Source organism: Chiloscyllium plagiosum, unplaced genomic scaffold (genome assembly GCF_037043375.1).
Source record: "Chiloscyllium plagiosum isolate Xiang-an unplaced genomic scaffold, Cpla_swu_hap1 HiC_scaffold_4, whole genome shotgun sequence".
Classification (NCBI taxonomy): Eukaryota; Metazoa; Chordata; class Chondrichthyes; order Orectolobiformes; family Hemiscylliidae; genus Chiloscyllium; species Chiloscyllium plagiosum.
Genome location: NW_028270142.1, coordinates 50,435,407 through 50,456,289, shown reverse-complemented (window position 1 = coordinate 50,456,289; position 20,883 = coordinate 50,435,407). Strand labels below are relative to the sequence as shown.

Genomic DNA, 20,883 nt, shown 5'->3' with positions numbered 1-20,883 from the left:
AAATGAAAAGCAATGGGGAGAATATGTAGCCTTGCCGTTCTCCAGTGATGATATTGAAGGAATCCATGTTGGTCTGGAGGCAGCAACTAGAAGCAGGTATAAGTCTTTGAAAACTTTAATCTACTGCCTGGGGATGCCGGGCTGTCCTGCAATATACCAGAGTAAGTGCCTGCTTGAAATCAAGGCTACAGCAAGGCAAGCCAATCACCATCAGCTAACAGAGCATCGAGGACATTGATCACTTCCCATGGGAGCAAAACCTCCAGGGACAGTGATGACGAGATTGAAATCCATACAGAATGAACTAAGCAGCATCAATCTTCTAGTGGCTCCCCATAGTGTGGCCACACAATCCTGCTCATTGCAGTACCAAATGCAGTGAGCCTGTGGAATTTGTTACCGCAGAAGACTGTGGAAGCCAAGTCACTGAAAATATTCAAGAAAAAAATTAGATATATGTTTAGAAATTCAAGGCATCAAAGGGTAGAGGGAGAAAGCAGAAATATGGCATTGAGATAGACGATCAGCCATGATCCCATTGAATGGTGGTGCAGGCTCAAAGGGCTAGATGGCCTACTCCTGCTCATAGTCTCTAATGAGACACAACATCATCAATGGAAAAGTGTTTCACAAGATTAGTCAGAGGTGCCTAGAGGAGACAGTGACAGACAGAGATAACAAATTGGCAACACACCTTCCAGAGGGACAGCTGAAGTCTACATCAAAGTTTAGTTTACTCAATGTCTCCTCATATCCCCTCGTCCCAGGAATCAGTCTGGTGAACCTTCATTGCACACCCTCTAGGAGCAAGTGTATCCTTCCATAGGTGCTAGAACAGGTTTTCTATGATAACAGTTTCCACTTCTGACAAAAGGTTGACAACTAATTGCAGTCCTTTCATTTCTCTTGATGGAGATGGGGTCAGTTGCTGTGCTGCTCTGTAATATTCAATTTTCATACTTATCAGTGTCATCAACATTAGGCAAATTCATATTAAGTACAGCTAACACTTGGCTTTAAATGTAGAATAGTACACAATTTATATATAAGAAATTAAAATATTGCCACAATTGAATGCGTAATTTCTTGGTATATAGCGCCATCTAATGTTTTCAATAAATATTTCATGACATTTATTTCTAAAAGACACCCAACTTAAAACAAAAAAAAACACAGATCGAGAGATAGAACAGTGAGATATTCGTTTTGTTAGCAGAACTCTTACTAAATCAAAAATGTGGATGCAGTCCTGAGGGATCTTTTAACAAATCAGTGATCTGGAAAAGGTATGAAAAGGCAGATTCAAGACTAACTTTCCAAGGGCCACTTTGATACATGCTTGAAATGAAAAAATATTCAGAGATATGGTGAAAGAGCAGGGAGTGTATTGATTGACTTTCAAGAAACTAGCACAGGTAGAATGGTCCAAATGGCCTCCTCTGTGCCCTAAGATTCTTTGATTCCATGGTGGAGTAAAGAAAGAAGATAGTACTGACAATATGACAAAAATGTGGGATACAAAGGTATAAACGGAATGTGAACTCCAAATTAGATGGGATGAAAGGACAAAGAACTGAACTGAGATACTCAAGCTGTGGGAAAGCCGAAATATGTATGGGTGATAAAAAACAGAGGGAGTTAAATAAAAATGATAATGGTAACAAATGGTGGATAAGTGTTTTTGCTGTGTGGCTAACGCCTAAGCATTTCTTGACTCCATTCCTGATCAATAGCAAACTAACCTCCCCTCATAGTGCAATGCAATCTCTTAATGTAAATAGTGCCCTTTCCTTTGATACAACTGCCCTGCATTTTAAAACTATCGGAATTATACCCCCCTTAAAAAAAATACAAAGCATGTTATTGTCTTTTGAAACCACTACACAATCACCAATCTTCCTTTCTATCTAACCTTCTAAATATGTGCCCATTTTTCCTAGAAATCCATGGTCATATCTCTCAAATTAGATTTCTCCCCATCACAGCACTGAAATGGTCCTAATCAAAGTCACTATCTATGACTGTGAATATCTCAGTCCTCCTCATTCTTCTCAAACGGGTTTGTTACTTTGTCTTCAGCTGATTGCTAATCACCCTCCATCATACATGTGCACAAAGTTAGCTTTTCCACCTTGGCATAATTACCTCTGTGCAGATGCTGAACCAGGAAATCATTGATCTGGTATCAGCAAAGTAAGGGCACAACATGGCTGACCACAAAGAGGAGTGCCTGCAAAACTCCAGCACTCAGTTTAACAGTTCACATTGTTCTGGACAGTGTTGAGGCTCTTGCATGCTGTTGGACCTGCATCCAACCAGGCAAGTGGTGAGTATTCCATCACACTGTTGACTTTGTGCCTTGTAGATAGTGGACGGGTTTTGCGGAGTAAAGAGGTGAGTTATTTGCCATGGAATTCTCAGCCTCTGACCTACTTGGTATTTATATGGCTAGTCACAAAGTCTCTCGTAAAGTAGGTCAAATGAAAATTTCAAACCAGATTTGAAAGACTTTCTTTAGAAGGTACTAAAGGTTACGTAGATGAAGTTAATATATAGATTGAAACAAAATGGGGGTTGACTCCCATTCTGAGAGGAGTGGATTCATGACCTGCTTTCTTGTTCTGCCTGGCAGGGAAGGTGGTGGGGAGGAGATTGCTGTGCTGTGCCCAGACTGGCTTTTGTATGGAGAACTTAAGGATAAGAAGGTACAAGAAGGTACATGTCTTAATGATAGATTAGATTCCTGTTGGTGAATGATCTTCTCCTCATTCTGTGTTTCCTGTATAATCAAGAGGAAACTGATCCAAACCATGCCAGATCTGTGCCATACATTAGCAGACCGCCCAGTAACAAAATGGAGTCAATTAAATTATGAGTAAGCACTTTTTTTCTCGGAACCTGGGGGCATTGCAGATGGGCAAATTTATCATGCTCAGCACAATTTCCTTCTGCATAGGAAGAACAGCCATCTCTTTGAATTTCTCCAACTCTAATTTCTTGCTCTGGATGAATCATGCCCTCATATTGAAAAGATCGTTGCTGTGAGCATCAAAGTGAGATGAGGTACAATCTATAATGTCTTTCAATATAATCTATGAATTTGAATGGAAGCTATGCACTGTAAAATACAAGTAAGTTTCACTGTACTTTCTTAGTAGATGATGAAATGGAATGAGTTAGGATGAATAGTGGGACATAGTCATTTTAGATGAACCAGTCTCCCAGCATTCAAAGTTGGAAATAAAGCCATTGCACAACTGAATAAATCACATTCAGAGGAATTTTGCTTTTCACAAGTACTGAGGAAAGGATTCTGATTGCAATATAATGAAGTTACTTCATCCCAGGACGTAGATGGTTACAATCACCAATCCAAGACTATTTCACAAAAACACCTATAAATCTGGCATCCAGCTGTGTAAGTGAAAATAATGAAATGCAGGACTCATTAGCATTTTAACTAGTTATTGTGTATCACTCAGCTTGAAAAAAACTACTTTAAATATTTTTGCAACATGATATCCGGAAATTAATTACCAATTACAGGGAATCCAATCTACGGCAATTATATTCAGCTACTTTGTCAATAATGTCTAAAACTAGAAGGTATATCTTTAAGGTGAAAGGGAAAAGATTTAAAAGGGAACTAAAGGGCAAATTTTTCACTCAGATGATGGTGATTGTGTAGAATGAGCTGCCTGAGGAAGTGGTGGAGTCTGATACAATTAAAACATTTGGAGGGATATGGGACAAATGCTGACAAATGAGACTAGATTTATTTTGGATGTCTGGTCTGCATGAATGAGTTGGACCAAAGGGTCTGTTTCCATGCTGTACATCTCTTTGACTCTGTGACTCAATGACCTTCCATCCATCATAAGGTCAGAAGTGGGGATGTTTGCTGATGATTACACAATTTACAGTACCATTTATGTCCGTGTGCAGCAATACCTGGACAAATTCAACCTTGTGCTGACAAATAGCAAGTAAAATTTGTACCACACAAGTTCCAAATAATGACCATTTTCAACAAGAAAGAATCCAACCATCGCCCCATGACATTCAATTTCATTAACATTACTAAATCTCTGGTAATCACTAGTAGGTCAGGCAGCATCTTTGGTGCAAATATCAGAAGAGATGTTTCAGATCTGTAACATTTTGTCAAAGCTCATAACCGGTTTTATTCCAGGACTTTATTGATGTTGCCATTACCTTGTTAGCCTTCCAGCACCATTAACTCTGAGTGTGAGAGTTTCACCACCTTTCCAAATCTCTACACTAACATTCCAGTGCAATACCGAGGGAGTGCTGCACTGTTTAAGATCATTTAGTTGAAACATCAACTCTTGGTTGGATGGAAAAGATTCTGTTCCATTACTTGAAAGAAGTGTTATTCCTCACATCCAAACTAATATTTAATCCCTGGGCCAATTTTGCAAACAAAAACAGATCATCTGGATATTATTGGATGTAGGGAGCTTGCTGTGTGCAAATTGGCTGCTGCATTCCCTACACACACTTGGCTGCCCCTCAGAGGGGGCAGCGTGCCAACGCATTGCGATAAGGACCACCAGCGTACAATCTGTCACTGCGCCAGCAGAGGGCCTCAAGGAGACATCGCGAGTTTTCCCCCGCATGGGCGCAGAGATCCCGCGCGTGCGCCCCTTTCCCCCAGCCCGGCGGCCGCCATCTTGGTTGTCAGAGGCCCTGCCGCGGGAGCCAGGGCCGGGACGAGGTGGAGGGGTTGCTGCTCGGTGTGTGCGGAGGAGCCGGCGGGACGGTGTCAATACCGGGGGACTGGTGTCTCAGGTGAGCCCGGCCGGCTCACAGACTCGTCGTCAGTCGCGTATTTACATTTCTCTGTCGTGTCTTTACGGCGATATAGAGATGGTGGACATGGTGCATCTGACCATTGCTCCCCCCCCCCCCCCCAGAGTCATTCAAACACACACCGGGGTTAATGTTAACCACCATCAATTATCTCTTAAACGGGTGTTTTGTTTGTTAAAGAGCCTCCTTCACCTCTGCTGTCCACCTGTTTTCTGGCAGCAGCTTGTTTTTAAAGAGGCAGAGGCAGTCACCAGCCATGGTTATTGAGTTAGAGACCAAGTAGACCAGCAGGAGGCTGGAAGAACACAGCAAGCTTCTGGAGGTGGAGAAGTAAACCTAACAGGTATAACCCTCCTTCAGGGCTAGATGTGAGGGAATTGGGGTGAGATAGTGAAGAAAGAGATCAATCTGAGACTCGCACGGTTGAGAAAAGAAGTGAGTCAAACAGTCAGGGACAAAGCAGAGAACAAGGTAGGACTGATTAATTAAACTGCAGTTATTTCAATGCAAGAGGCCGAACAGGGAAGGTGGATGAACTCAGCATAGTTAGGAACATGGGACTGGGATATCATAGCAATTATAGAAAAGTTGGTCAGGGTTGGACAGGACTGGCAGCTTAATGTTCCAGGATACAAATGCTACAGGAAGGTCAGAAAGGAAGGCAAGAGAGGAGGGGGAGTGGTGTTTTTGATAAGGGATAGATAGCATTACAGCTGTACTGAGGGAGGATATTCCTGGAAATACATCCAAGGATGTTATTTAGGTGGAACTGAGAAATAAGGGATGATCACCTTATTGGGGATTGTATTATAGACCCCCTAATAGCCAGCGGAAAATTGAGAAACAAATTTGTAAGGAGATCTCAGTTATCTGTAAGATTAATAGGGTGATTATGGTAGGGGATTTTAACTTTCCAAACATAGACTGGGACTGCCATAGTGTTAACGGTTGAGATGGGGCGGAATTTAAGTGTGTGCAAGAAAATTTTCTGATTCAGTATGTGGATGTACCTGCTAGAGATGGTCGAAACCTGGCCTACTCTTGGGAAATAAGGCAGGGCAGGTGAATGAGGTACCAGTGGGGGTGCACTTTGGGGTCAGTGACCATAATTCTATTAGATTTAAAATAGTGATGGAAAAGGATAGACCAGATGTAAAAATTGAAGTTCTAAATTGGAGGAAGACTAATTTTGGCGATATTAGGTCCGAACTTTCAAGAACTAACTGGGGTCTGGAAAATGGGAAGCCTTCAGAAATGAGATAATGAGAGTCCAGAGAAAGTATATTCCTGTTGGGGTGAAAGAAAAGGCTGGTAGGTATAAGGAATACTGGATGACTGGAGAAGTTGAGGGTTTGTTTCAGAAAAAGAAGGAAACATGTCAGGTATAGACAGGGTAGATTGAGAATCATGGAAGAATAGGAGTATATCTAAGAGGGGAGTCAGGAGGGGAGATGATATTGCTTTGGCAAATAGGGTTAAGAAGAATCCAAAGGATTTTTACAAATACATAACTAGGGAGAGAATAGAACTCCTGAAAGGTCAGCAAGGCGGCCTTTGTGCGGAGCCACAGGAGATGGGGGAGATACTAAACGAGTATTTTGCATTAGTGTTTACTGTGGAGCAGGACATGGAAGATATGGAATGTAGGGAAATAGATGGTGACATGTTGAAAAACATTCATGTTATAGAGGAGAAAGTCTGGATGTCTTGAAATGCATAAAAGTGGATAAATCCCTAGGACCTGATCACCCTAGAACTGTATGGGAAGCTAGGGAAGTGATTGCAGGGCCCCCTGCTGAGATAATTGTAACATCGATAGTCACAGGTGAGGTGCCAGAAGACTGGAGGTTGGCTAACGTGGTACCACTATTTAAGAAAGGTGGCAAGGACGAGCCAGGGCACTATAGACCAGTGAGCTGACGTCGGTGGTAGGCAAGTTATTGGAATCCTGAGGGACAGGATATTCATGTATTTGGAAAGGCAAGGACTGATTAGGGATAGTCAACATGGCTTTGTGCGTGGGAAATCATGTCTCACAAACTTAATTGAGTTTTTTGAAGAAGTAACAAAGAGGATCGATGAGGGCAGAACAGTAGATGTGATCTATATGGACTTCAGTAAGGCATTCAACAAGGTTCCCCATGGTAGACTGGTTAGCAAGGTTAGATTTCATGGAATACAGGGAGAACTAGCCATTTGGATACAGAACTGCCTCAAAGGTTGAAGACAGAGGGTGGTGGTGGAGGGTTGTTTTTCAGACTGGAGGCCAGTGACCAGTGGAGTGCCACAGGATTGGTGCTGGGTCCTCTTCTTTTCGTATGCTCACATCCAAATCATTTATATAAGAGGTATAGTTAGTAAGTTTGCAGATGACACCAAAATTTAAGGTATAGCGGACAGCGAAGAAGGTTACCTCAGATTACAACGGGATCTTGATCTGATGGGCCAATGGGCTGAGGAGTGGCAGATAGTGTTTAATTCAGATAAATGTGAGCTGCTGCATTTTGAGAAGGCAAATCTTAGAAGGACATATATTCTTAATAGTAAGATCCTCGGGAGTGTTGGTGAACAAAAAGACCTTGGAGTTCATAGCTTCTTGAAAGTGGAGTCGCAGGTAGATTGGATAGTGAAGAAGGCGTTTGGTATGCTTTCCTTTACTGGTCAGAGTATTGAGTACAGGAGTTGGGAGGGCATGTTGTGGCTGTACAGGACATTGGTTAGGCCAGTTTTGGAATATTGTGTGCAATTCTGATCTCCTTCCCATCGGAAACATGTTGTGAAACTTGAAAGAGTTCAGGAAAGATTTACAAGGATGTTGCCAGGGTTGGAGGATTTGAGCTATGGGGAGAGGTTGAATAAGCTGGGGCTGTTTTCCCTGGAGCTTTGGAGGCTGAAGGGTGACCTCATAGAGGTTTATAAAATCATGAGGGGCATGGATAGGATAAAGAGACAAAGTCTTTTCCCTGGTGTGTGGGAGTTTAGAACTAGAGGGCATAGTTTTATGGTGAGAGGGGAAAGATATAAAAGAGACAACCTTTTCATGCAGAGGGTAGTACATGTATGGAATAAGCTGCCAGAGGAAGTGGTGGAGGCTAGTACAATTGCAAAATTTAAAAGGCATCTGGATGGGTATATGAATAGGGGGGCTTTGGAGGGATATGGGCCGGGTGCTGGCAGGTGGGACTAGATTAGGTTGGGATATCTGGTTCGCATGGACGGGTTGGACTGATGGGACTGTTTCCGTGCTGTACATCTCTATGACTCTTTGTCATTATGACAGGCTGAGAGGGACCTGAATCCTATAGCAACCCCTGAAGTGGGCTTTTACAATAAGAAAAATGACAGCACATCTGTGCCTCCCTTTCTCTCTGTTCCCACTGCCCCCTCCAAATCAAAGCAAAACAAAAGTGACCACCCCTCCCCCTTCTCGAGAGAAGTTGCTAATTGGGACCATAAGACAAAGATCACTTTTAAACTCTTGTTTTTACCCCACATCTCAACCGTCCACTCCGCTCCAGTTTCATTGGTCACAGACACTCTGTGCTACCTCTCGAAAGCATGAACAAAGCCATGGAAGTTTGCAAGAAAGCAAAAGACTGTCGGGGAATCACACAAACATTACTCGTAGCGATTTCCCTATGTTGTAATATGACCAAGGAGTATGCAATGTGATAGGGAATCAGACAGTTACCATTAAAAAAAAATTGTGAATTTGTTGCTGTTTCATTCTTTAAAATTGGAATTTGTTGTGTTTTCAACTACAGTGTAAAATGCAAACTTCAATGCAAATCTTACCAATTTGATCAATGTTAAGCATAGAACAATAAGGAGGGGATATTTTAGCAAGTATTAAGTATTCACTGATAAGTAATAACATACATATCATTGTAATCTCCTCCAATCCTTCAGAGGCCACTCCCCCTCCCCCACCCCCAACATTATAAAAGATTGCTGCATTCCTTTCTTCAGGCGTCTTGAGCATCCTAACATTGATTACTCCAACAGTGGTGGCTGTGCTTTTGGCTGCCAAGGTCCCAAGCTCTAGATGTCCTCCCTTAAAGCTGTCTGCCACTTTTCCATTTACCGCCCTTCCTTCTTACTTTCAGACTTGCTTTGAAACTTGCCCATTGAACAAGGTTTTAAGCGTAAGTACTAAAATGTCTTTCTATGTAGCTTGGTGGCAGACTTTGTCATGCTTATGGTAAGTTTTATGGTGTCAAAGACTATTAAAATACAAGCTGTTAACTTCTTGATGACTGATCTGGATTCTGCTTTTTAAAACCTTTAAAGGCCTAAGCTATAACTTATTTACATCAGTCTGCCTGTGTCTTAAGAACCTATTCTATTAGCATGGAGCCTTTATTCATAAGACTAACCTTTTTCTTTCTAGGCTCCAAGTATTTTCACTTTTTTTTGGTTTTGAAGTTACAAGACGTGTTAGACGTTGTCCAACTCTTTGTCACAATGTCGTATATGCTGCCACATCTCCACAATGGCTGGCAAGTGGACCAGGCTATTCTGTCAGAGGAGGATCGTGTCGTTGTCATTCGCTTTGGTCATGATTGGGACCCAACTTGTATGAAGATGGATGAGGTGTTGTATAGTATTGCTGAAAAGGTAAGCCTTTGTAAATATCAGCAAGTGCACCTGGGTTAGGTAAAGTTGTATTCAATTAAAATGCAATGTTCAATTAAATTTCTTCTAATCATTCGTGGGATATGGATGTCGCTAGTCAGGCAGCATTTATTGCCCAACCCTGATTGCCCTTGAGAACGTGGTGGGAAGATGTTCCCTTAAACTGTTGCAGTCCATGTGGTGCAGGTTGATGCTTAATGACTTAGGGAGGGAATTCCAGGATTTTGGCACAGTGACTAAAGGAACAGCAATATATTTCCAAGTCACGATGTTGAGTGGCTTGAAGGGAAACTTGTAGATGGTGGTGTTCCCATGTCTCTACTTCCTTTGTCTTTTTAGATAGAAGTGGTCGTGGGTTTGGAAGGTGCAGCGTAAGCATCTTTAGGAATTTCTACAGTCCATCTTGTCGATAGTACACGCTGCTGCTACTGAGCATCACTGGAGGAACTGGTCCTAGTCAAGCATGCTGCTTTGTCCTGAATGGTGTCAAGCTTCTTGAGTGTTTTTGCTGCTGAACCCATCCAGGCAAGTGGGGTGTATTCCATCACATTCCTGATTTGTGCCTTGTAGATGATAGACAGGTTTTGGGGAGTCAGGAGGTGAGGTACTAGCTTCTCTCCTGCTCTTCTAGCCGCTGTCTTTATGTGCGAGTCCAGTTGAGTTTGTGTTTAATGGTAACCCCCAAGATGTTGTTGATATTAACATTAACACAATCATGGGATTGTGGTTTCCCTTCTTTTCTCATCTCTAATTGGAAATGGTCATTGCCTGGCATTTCTATGGTGTTGAATGTTATTTGCCACTTGCCAACTCAAGCCAGGGTATTGTCCAGATCTTGTTACATTTGAACATAGATTGCTTCACTATCTGAGGAGTTGTGAATGGTGCTGAACCTCGTTCAATCATCGGCAAACATCCCCACTTCTGATCTTATGATGGAGGGAAGGTCATTGATGATGCAGCTGAAGATAGTTAGGCCTAGGACACTACCCTGGGGAACTCCTGCAGAGGTGTTCTGGAGCTGAGTTGACTGACCTGCAATAACCATAACCATGTTCCAATGTGCCTGTTTTAACTTCAACCAGCAGAGAGTTCACCCCCAATACCCACTGATTCCAGTTTTGCTCGGGCTTCTTAATGCCACACTTGGTTGAATATGGCCTCTGTCAAAAGCTGTCACCATCACCTCACCTCTGGAGTTCAGCTCTTTTGTCTATTTGTACCAAGTAATTAGTTCAGGAACTGAGTGGCCCAATTTAGGCTCTGCCAGGGCCAATCTGTGTGTTCTGTTCTTCAATCTGCACAGTCTCATGGATTTCTTTCAAAGTACATTTATTTTTGTCTGGATTCACCGAGGAAGGATGCAAGCTACATACATAGAGTTCTACCAGTACTCCTTTTTGACCAGATGAAATGTAGTGCATCTTTAGCAGTATGCTATAACTCTCCATTCAATGAGGAAAATGCTGTAATTTCCATTCTTTATTATCCACTTTTCAAGCCTTTATTAGGCACTACGTCTCTTTTTTACATTGTGAATCCATGCATCCTGTTGTATGGCACTACTACTCTGCTAAATGGGACAGACTTGGAACAAATTTAGCAACTCAAAACTGTCATCAAAACACCAATGTCATCTACTGCATCCGTTGCATCTAGCGTGGTCTCCTCTACCTCGGGGAGACAGGAACCCTTCTTGCGGATCGTTTCAGAGAACATATCTGGGACACCCGCACCCAACAACCTCACCGCACCGTGGATGAACACTTCAATTCCCCCTCCTGCAACATCAAGGACATGTCCTGGGCTGCCTCCACCTGCAAACCGTTATACCCGACGCCTGGAGGAAGAGCGCCTCATATTCCGCCTCGGGACTCTGCAACTACACGGGATAAATGTGGATTTCAACAGCTTCCTCATTTTCCTTCCAACCCGTCCATCACTGCCCGCTCTGACCTATCACCTTCTCCCTCACCTTCATCCACCTATTGCTTTCCCAGCTACCTCTCCCCAACCCCAGCCCCCTCTCATTTATCTCTCAGCCCCGACACACAAGCCTCATTCTTGATGAAGGGCTTATGCCTGAAATGTCGATTCTCCTGCTCCTCGGATGCTGCCTGACCTGCTGTGCTTTTCCGGCACCACACTCTCGACTCTGATCTCCAGCATCTGCAGCCCTCACTTTTTCCCAACTCAAAACTGGGCATTGATTAGGTGCTAAGGAGCATTAGCAGCAGAATTATCTTCACCTGCAATCTGTATCTTCATACCCCAGTTATCACTCTCACATTACCATCAAGTAGACAGTAAACCTTTATCCATTGAAGAGTATAGCAGCAGCACCAGCCATCCTAAAAATGAGATATCAACCTGGTGACAAATAACTATGCGCAGCACAGATAGTGGAATCAGTATGCCTTAGACAGAATTAAATGGTCACGAATGAATAAATTAGATCTAAGCAGTACAATCTTGCTATATCCAATTGTGAGTGTTTCATTGTCCACCACCAATCAGCAGAGGATGAATGCATCACAAATATGATATGGGCAACATGCTCGTGTGTGAAAAGACAAAGTTGAAGTATTTATGTCCACCTTGATCAGGATGTGCAGAGTGGATGATCTGTCATGGCATTCTCCTGGGCTCCCCAGCATCACATATGCCAATCTTCAGCGAATTCAGTTCATTCTATGTGAAAGTATGAAATGGCTGATGGCATTGGATATGGTTCATTTATAAACATTAGTTCCTGGGGAGTGTTACTGAACAAAGAGTGCAAGTTCATAATTCCTTAAAGTGGAGTCGCAGGTACATAGGATAGTGAAGAAGGCATTTGGAATGCCTGCCTTTATTTGTCAATACATTGAATATCGGAGTTGGGAGGTCATTTGAGGCTGAACAGGGCATTGGTTAGGCCAGTTTTGGAACACTGCATTCAATTCTGGCCTCCCTTTTATTGGAAGGATGTTGTGAAACTTGAAAGGGTTCAGAAAAGATTTACAAGGATGTTGCCATTGTTGGAGGGTTTGAACTATGGGGAGAGGCTGAAAAAGCTAATGCTGTTTCCCTGGAGCATTGGAGGATATGGGGTGAAAAATTGAGGTTTATAAAATCATGAAGGGCGTGCATAGGGTAAATAGACAGTCTTTTCCCTGGGGATGGAGGATGGTCCAAAACTAGAGGGACTAAGTTTAAAGTGAGAAGGGAAAGAAATAAAAAGGACCTAAGGGGCAACTTTTTCACGCAGAAAGTGATGCATGTATGGAATGAGCTGCCAGAGGAAGTGGTGAAGGCTGGTACAATTACAACATTTAAAAGACATCTGGTCGGGAATATGAATAGGGAGGGTTTAGAGGGATAAGGGCTAAATCCTGGCAAATGGGACTCATTTTATTTTGGATATCTGGTCTGCATTGGACAAGTTGGACCGAAAGATCTGTTTTCATGCTGTACAACTCTGACTATATATAAAACATTCTTAAGCAAAAACAGAAATTACTGGCAAAACTCAGTAGGTGTGTCAGCATCTTTGGAGAAAAAGCAGAGTTAGCAATCTGAAGAAGGGTCTCTGGACTCAAAACATTAGCTCTCCTTTCTCTCCACAGATATCAGCAGACCTGCTGAGTTTCTCCAGCAATTTCTGTTTTTGTTTCAGATTTCCAGCATCCGCAGTTTTTTGTTTTATATAATACTTAATTTCATGACAGGAGAAAGTGAGGTCTGCAGATGCTGGAGATCAGAGCTGAAAATGTGTTGCTGGAAAAGCGCAGCAAGTCAGGCAGCATCCAGGGAACAGGAGAATCGACATTTCCTGAAGAAGGGCTTCTGCCCGAAACGTCGATTCTCCTGTTCCCTGGATGCTGCCTGACCTGCTGCGCTTTTCCAGCAACACATTTTCAGCTTAATTTCATGACATTCTAGGGAGTCCAGATTTTAGGTTCTTATTGTAGTTGTAAAAGTGTATTCCTCTTTTTTCTTAGGTGAAAAACTTTGCTGTTATTTATTTAGTGGATATCACAGAGGTACCAGACTTCAACAAGATGTACGAGTTGTATGATCCATGCACTGTTATGTTTTTTTTCAGGTATGTGTCATTAAAGTTCTTAAACAACGAATGTATCAAGAATAAATAACAATCCTTATAAAAACTTATGACTTTATTTTTTGGTAATTGAATAGACACAGTTGAAATCCTGCGGTATGAAAAGGATAGGAATCTTAGCTGCATTAAAAGTCTTGTGTTCTTAAATTATCGTATGACTATAATTATATATTATCAATCATATAACACCCCATTTTCTTTAGTGTATAGCAGAGCAATTCACATCCAAATCAAGTTTCCCAATTTGGTAAATTTCAGTACATTCTGAAAGGTGCCCAAAATGGCCAAACTCCTGCCTTTTCCCCGTATTCCTGCACACCATTTCTGGTTATAATTAATTTTCCAATGCCCTTTTGTATGGCTCAACTGAATCTGACTCCTCCACATTCCCAAGCAATGCATTCCATACTCTAACAAGTTGCTGTCTGAAAAAGTTTTTTTTCCCCACATTACCCTTGCTTCATTTGCACACCACTTTAAATTGATGTTGTTGTTTGTGTTTCCTTTGCAAGCAGAAGCAGATTCATCATAATCTATTCTGTCCAGGTGGTTGTGATTTTGAAACCTCACTCAGATCTTTTCTCAAACACCTGTCTAGGGAGAACAGTCCCAACTCCTTCAATCTGTCCTCATAGCTGAAGTTTCTCATACCTGTAATCATGTTTGTAACTCATTTCTGCGCGCGATCCAATGCATTTCTGTCTTTCCTATTACGTGGCACTGACATCTGTGCGCATGCTTAAGCTGAGTTCTAACAAGTGATTTATATAAGATCGACATCAACTTCTTGCTCTTGTATTCCATGCCCCTGCTAATAAAGCCAAGAACACTACATGCTTTACTTACTGCTCTCTCCACCTATCCTGCTACTTTCATTGATTGATGAACGTGTACACCCAGGTCCCTCTGTTCCTACACGTCCTTTACAATTGTACCCTTTTTTTATTGATGTTCAGTATTCATCTGATGAAATTGCATTACTTCACACGTCTCTGTATTGAAACTCATCTACCTCCTATCCACCCACTTGACCAACTTGTTGATGTCTTGTCACCATCCTCCTCACGTTTCATTTGTTATTTATTGTTGAACATAATGAATAACTTACAACAAACTGCAGATCAGTAATGTAAGATATAAATACATTCCTGTAATTACCATGGATGCTGAAAATCAGAGCAAAAGAGAGAAACAGTTAATATTTCAACTCCAACATCATTCTGAAGAAGTGTCAAATTGGACTTGATACTTAAATCTTGTTTTTCTCTCTCCCTCTGAAACCCCCCCCCCCCCCCCCCCCCCCGCACCACAGACAGGACCAGATCAGATGAGCATTTCTGCAACTTTGTTTTTATTTCAGATTTTCAACATCCACAGTATTTGTTTACATACAGTAATGTAGGAACTGACTCACAATTGGTAATTATGGTATGAATACAGTTTTCGATGCACTTTCAATTTCCCCTGCATTGACTATCTGTTGTAAGCCCTGGCTAATGTGTCTATCTCCTGTATCAATGTAGAATTTCCATTTCCTTCATTGTTTCTAGAGGATCTGAAGGTTTTGATTATTTTGGAAATGTACCATCCTTTGCTTACACTTAACCTGAATCATACACTAGGTACGTGAGTGCTTGCTAATTTTGTGCTTGGCTGATCTAACAGAATCTACACACATCCTCCAGACCTTGCTATTTAGTTAATAGATTTTGGATATATGGCCAGTTAGACATTCACAGGTAGACAAGCAGGAGGCTGGAAGAATACAGCAAGCCAGATAGCATCAGGAGGTGGCAAAGTTAAATCCCGAAGAAGGGTTACACCCAAAATGTTAACTTTGCCATCTCCTGATACTGCCTGACTTGCTATCTTCTTCCAGCCTCCTGATTGTCTACCTTGGAGTCCAGCATCTGCATTTTTTTTTGTCTCTAGCCAAGTTAGACATCCACAAGCTTTCACTCTTGGGTAGGAGTTTATGCTTCTGAAGGTATTGCTCCAGTAAATCAAATTGTATTGCTGCATTGTTAACTCATGTTGGTCCATGGCAGCTTGGATGATCATGTCAGGCACATCTTGATCACTATTTTCTATCAATTTGAGAGCCAAATCCTAAAAGGGACCTCATGCAAGCTTTGAAATGTATCTTGCCTCTCAGCAGTTTTGCTGAGAAAGAGAACATGTTAATTTTGTATGATCAAATAGCCACTTAGTCAGCAAGCTCAAGTTACTGCTATATTCAGATTAATTGTAAATAGTTCAGGTGTTTGTAACGTGTATTGTTGGAAAAGGTGTAAATGTCCATTATCTTAAGAATGCACTTTAGACTATGCTGATTTCAGATTGAAATGCCATGAAGGATGAGATTGGCAGGAAAACTGCAGTGTAAAATCTGCATGTTATGATCTATCACAGGATGTGACACTTAATAGATGTTTTGTCTCCCTCCAACTTCATTTGTATAGTAAAAGGACGTTGGCAGGGAGCAAGCCACCTTTTGACCTTAGGTAAGGATGTGGGAGGGTAGTAACACTCAGAACAAGAGTTAACAAGAGAAATTTTTAATATCTTCAACAATCTATCTGCGTTGCATAACCTCATTACGTTTCTTTTGATTGTCCTAACCCCAATTTTTTTAAGTACCTGTTTTGGAAAATTTTGTTTCTCTCTTGTTAGATGATTCAGTGATGATTGACTTTAATCACATGGATAGGTTAGAGAAGCTAAGTTTATTTTCCATAATGAAGAGTACTTTGCATTGGTATTCACCGAGGAGAGGGACATGGTGGCTGTTTAGGTTAGGGATAGATCTTTGATTACTCTAGGTCAAGTCAGCATAAGGTGGGTGGAAGTGTTGGGTATTCTAAAAGGCATTAAGGTAGACAAGCCCTCAGGTCTGGCTGGGATCTATCTCAGGTTGCTAAGGGAAGCAAGAGAGGAATTAGCTGGGGCTTTAAAAATATCTTTGCAGTGTCCTTGAATTTGGGGGAGGTCCCTGAGGACTGGGGCATTGCTAATGTCCCCTTTTTTAAGAAGGGTAGCAGGGATAATCCAGGTAATATACAGACCCCTGAGCGTGATGTCAGTGGTAGAGAAGATACTGATGGATAGATATTTACCACTTGGAAGATTATCAGTGATAAGCAGCATGGTTTTGTGCAGGGAAGGTCATGTCTTACAAACCTAATAGAATTCTTTGAAGAGGTGACAAAATTGATTGAAGGAAGGGATGGAGATGTCATATACATTAACTGTAGAAAGGCATTTGATAAGGTTCCCCATGGTCAGCTGACGAAGAGGGTGAAGTCTCATGGGGTCTAGGGTGTTCTAGCTAGATGGATAGAGAACTGGTTGGGCAACAGGAGACAGAGAGTAGTGGTGGAAAGGAAATTCTCAAAGTGGAGACCTGTAACCAGTGGTGTTCCACAGCTATCCATGCTGGGACCACTGTTTGTGATTTGGAGGAAGTTTTGGGTTGCCTCATTAGCAAGTTTGCAGATGACACTAAGATTGGTGGAGTAGCAGATAGTGAAGGGGACTGTCAGCGAATACAGCAGAATATAGAAGAGTTGGGTCAGAGAAATGGCAGGTGGAGTTCAGTCCCGACAAATGAAAGGTGATGCATTTTGGAAGATCCAATTCAAGAGCAAACTATACACTAAATGGAAAAGTCCTGGGGAAAATTGATGTACAGAGAGATCTGGGTGTTCAGGTCCATTGTTGCCTGAAGGTGGCAGCACAGGTCAGTAAAGTTGTCAAGAAAGCATAAAGCATGCTTTCCTTCATCGCAAGGGGTCTTCAGTACAAGAGTTGTATAAGACTTTGGTTTGGTCACGTTTGAAATATTGCGTCCAGTTCTAGTTGTCACATTACCAAAAGGTTGTGGATGTTTTGGAGAGGGTGCAGAGGATGTTGCCCAGTATGGAGGGTGCTAGCTAGGAGGAGAGATTGAGTGAGTAGATTAGAATTATTTTCATTGGAAAGGAGGAGGCTGAGGGGGGACCTGATTGAGGCCTACAAAATCATGAGAGGTGGAGACAAGGTGGATAGCAGAGTGGAGGACTCAATTATTCGAGGTCACGAGTTCAAAGTGAGAGGGGAAAAGTTTAGATTCCCTACAGTTTGGAAACAGGCCCTTAGGTCCAACAAGTCCACACCGACCCTCCGCAGAGTAATCCACCCAGACCTATTCCCCATATTTCCCCCAACTAATGCACCTAACACTATGGGGAACTTAGCATGGCCAATTCACCTAACCTGCACATCTTTGGATTGTGGGAGGAAACCAGAGCACCTGGAGGAAACCCACATAGACACAGGGAGAATGTGCAAACTCCACACAGACAGTCGCCCGAGTCGGGAATTGAACCCAGGTCCCTGGCTCTGAGAGACCACTGAGCCACCATGCTGCCCCAAAGGGGAGATATATGTGGAAAGTTCTTCACGCAGAGGGTGGTGGGTGCCTGGAATGCATTGCCAGTGGAGGTGGTAGTGGACAGGAAAGATAGCGACATTTAAGATGTATAGACAGATACACGAATGGGTAGGAGCAAAGGGACACAGATCCTTAGAAAAAAGGCAACAGGTTTAGATAGAGGATCCAGATCGGCGCAGGCTTGGAGGGCCAAAGGGCCTAATCCTGTGCTGTAATTTTCTTTTTTCTATGAGATGGTGAGAGGGGAATTGATGGGTGTTCAAAATACTTTGGGATTTGGACAGAGTAGAGAGAAACTAGCCCCATTGATGGAAGATTTGTGGACCAGTGTACTCTGATTTGAGGGGATCGACGGAAGAACTAATGGTGACATGAGAAACCTTTCTGCACAATGAGTAATTGCATTGCCTGAGAGTGTGGCAGAAGTATTTCAATTGTGGCTTTCAAAAGAAAAATAATTAATGGAATTTAAAAAAATTACAGGGCTAGGAGGTCAAAGGCAGGGGAGGAGGATTAACTGAGTTGCTGTTGCATGTGTCTGGCAGAGACATGATAGTTTGAATGGCTGCTTCTGTGCGATAAACATTCTGACTGATTAATAAAATGCGTTTCTTGTCCTTTACTTTTGCCTGTACCAAGATTGAAATTATTGACAGTACTTCAGTTCTTGCAAATGAGCAGTGTAGCATTAAAGCTTTGTGCTGAGTTATAGTTGGGATTCTTTAACACAAACGCACATTGAGGAGTTTCGACTATAAAACAGTTATTGGGACAGTTAAGACTATAAGGGAAAAGCTCTCGCTCCCTCACCATCGCGTGTGCTCTCTCCCCCACCATTGCGCACATTCGCGTGCTCTCTCGCTCTCTTCACCCCATTCTCTCTGAAGGAAGCATGTGACTTTTTCATTACTTGGGTTATGAGCTGGTCAATTTACTATGAGTAGATGATGGCTTATACTTGTTCTGATCATTTTCATTGACATTCTGCCATACTAAATATACATTTCTTGCCCCACTTATTTCTTATTGTTCTAAGTTTTAAGTACTCAGTTAAGTTGTATCAGTTAAAGTGAACTTTCTCACACTCCCTTATAGATTACTGCAGTTCATGGAGTGATCAGTTAATTTAATTTGCAATCCAGTTTAAGTACTGACTTGTTGAACAAATTAAAGTAAATTGGACTTTTTTTAACCAATTTTTCAACAGACTAATTGTTGTGAAAAATAATGCCATTAAGCTTTAAAAAATATTATTTTACTTTTATTTTAGCCTTCTCTCCCCAATATTTAAAACCTTGGAGTCTTGGACAATTTATTTTTAATTTCTTCATACATTAATTGCTGTGAAATTGGTGGATGGCTGCTTTGAGCCACTGCAGTCTGTGATGTAGGAACATCCACTGCTATTGGGTAGGGAGTTCCAGACCTTTGACCTGTTGGTGGTGAAACATTGTCAGTGCTTCTGTACTCAGTTTTAATTATCAGGAGAATTCAAAGAAATTTGCAAATTGTGGGTCAACCCACAGCAGGTTGGACCTTGGGATGGGCAATAAGTTCTAGCCGGTCAGCGGGGCCCACATCCCACGAATGAATTAAAAAAAAAACCAATGTGTCTGTTTTACAGTCAAAAACATTGTACACCAGAAGGGTTTTCTGTTACAAAATATCCTTGCTTAACATTTCTTTATTTCTTTCCAGAAATAAGCACATCATGATTGATTTGGGCACAGGCAACAATAACAAAATTAATTGGCCCATGGAAGACAAGCAGGAGATGATTGACATTGTTGAGACAGTTTACAGAGGAGCCCGCAAAGGAAGGGGTCTTGTGGTATCTCCGAAGGACTATTCCACCAAATATAGATACTGAGTTATGTATGTTCAGCTGAACAGTTTACCATAAGTTTTATCCTGGAAGTACCATTCTCGAATTGGACGCAGCAACTTTCAAAATGCATCTGTTTGTATGTTTGCCTTGGATATCTTCACTATTATCTACTACACAATTCATAGACTATATATGAATGGAAAGTCATGTTTTTAAAATGTTTTTTGTTGTGATAAATAGAAATTGATTTATTTACCATTATTGTTTTTTTTTACAGAAATAATAAATTATGTAACTGCCCCATGTCTGGTAATATTACATTTTGGGTAGAGTACTTTTGAATATTTGATTCAGTATAGTTTGCACTTTCTTAATATCCAAATAAAAATTGAACAATGCCACATGATTGGACTTGGGTTTTCCAGTCATTCTACAGATGGAAACCCAATTAAAGTTTCTGTCAGTATTTTGCTCGAAGAAATAAGCTACCAATCTCTTTATTAACAGTGATTATATACTTTTATAAACTCTACCGAGTACTCAGCTAAATTTTCAGCCAGCATTGATTGTGTGAAAATGTGTATTAACTTCAACTGTTGACAAGAATCATTGCTCCCTGCATTTATTCTTGACTGCATAGCCTTCACATATTATTATTATTCTCTAACTCCCACCCAAAAAAAACAATTATGTGCCTTAGTGTCTTTTGTGAGCAAGGGATGAGGTCCACAAACTACAAAATCTTGTTACTGTGTATTTCATAAGATATTGATGTTCAATATGTAGTGTCTCCTCTTTGTATTAAATGAAACCCATAAACGAAACATTTGGGCTGTACCAACCAGTTAATTTGGCAAATAACTGAATTTAATCAAAATGACCAGGTGCTTGAAATGTTGTAAATTCTATCATTTCTTGATTAAGATTATTGTTTCTTGCATATGTGAGTCTCACCTACTGTTCAAAAGCCAAGTGCCTTAATCTGAAAGCAACCCCATCATATTTCATTTACTCAGATGTATTGCTTAACTTCATGGTCACCACTTAGAA

The 20,883-nt window shown here is 41.5% G+C and overlaps 1 protein-coding gene across 3 annotated transcripts; it reads left to right on the top strand.

Moving 5' to 3' along the window:
* The first annotated feature begins 4,693 nt into the window (after positions 1-4,693).
* On the top strand, positions 4,694-20,133 carry txnl4a (thioredoxin-like 4A). 3 transcript variants are annotated; one of them, XM_043688602.2, is made up of 4 exons: positions 4,694-4,812; positions 9,224-9,450; positions 13,452-13,555; positions 19,704-20,133. In XM_043688602.2, the coding sequence occupies exons 2-4, from the start codon at positions 9,298-9,300 to the stop codon at positions 19,873-19,875; spliced, it is 429 nt and encodes a 142-aa protein (XP_043544537.1). In that variant the 5' UTR covers positions 4,694-4,812; positions 9,224-9,297; the 3' UTR covers positions 19,876-20,133. The 3 variants fall into 3 exon arrangements, with proteins under 3 accessions (XP_043544537.1, XP_087842374.1, XP_087842375.1); XM_087986248.1 differs by lacking the exon at positions 4,694-4,812 and adding an exon at positions 4,982-5,176; XM_087986249.1 differs by lacking the exons at positions 4,694-4,812; positions 9,224-9,450 and adding an exon at positions 9,816-9,993.
* Positions 20,134-20,883: the final 750 nt, after the last annotated feature.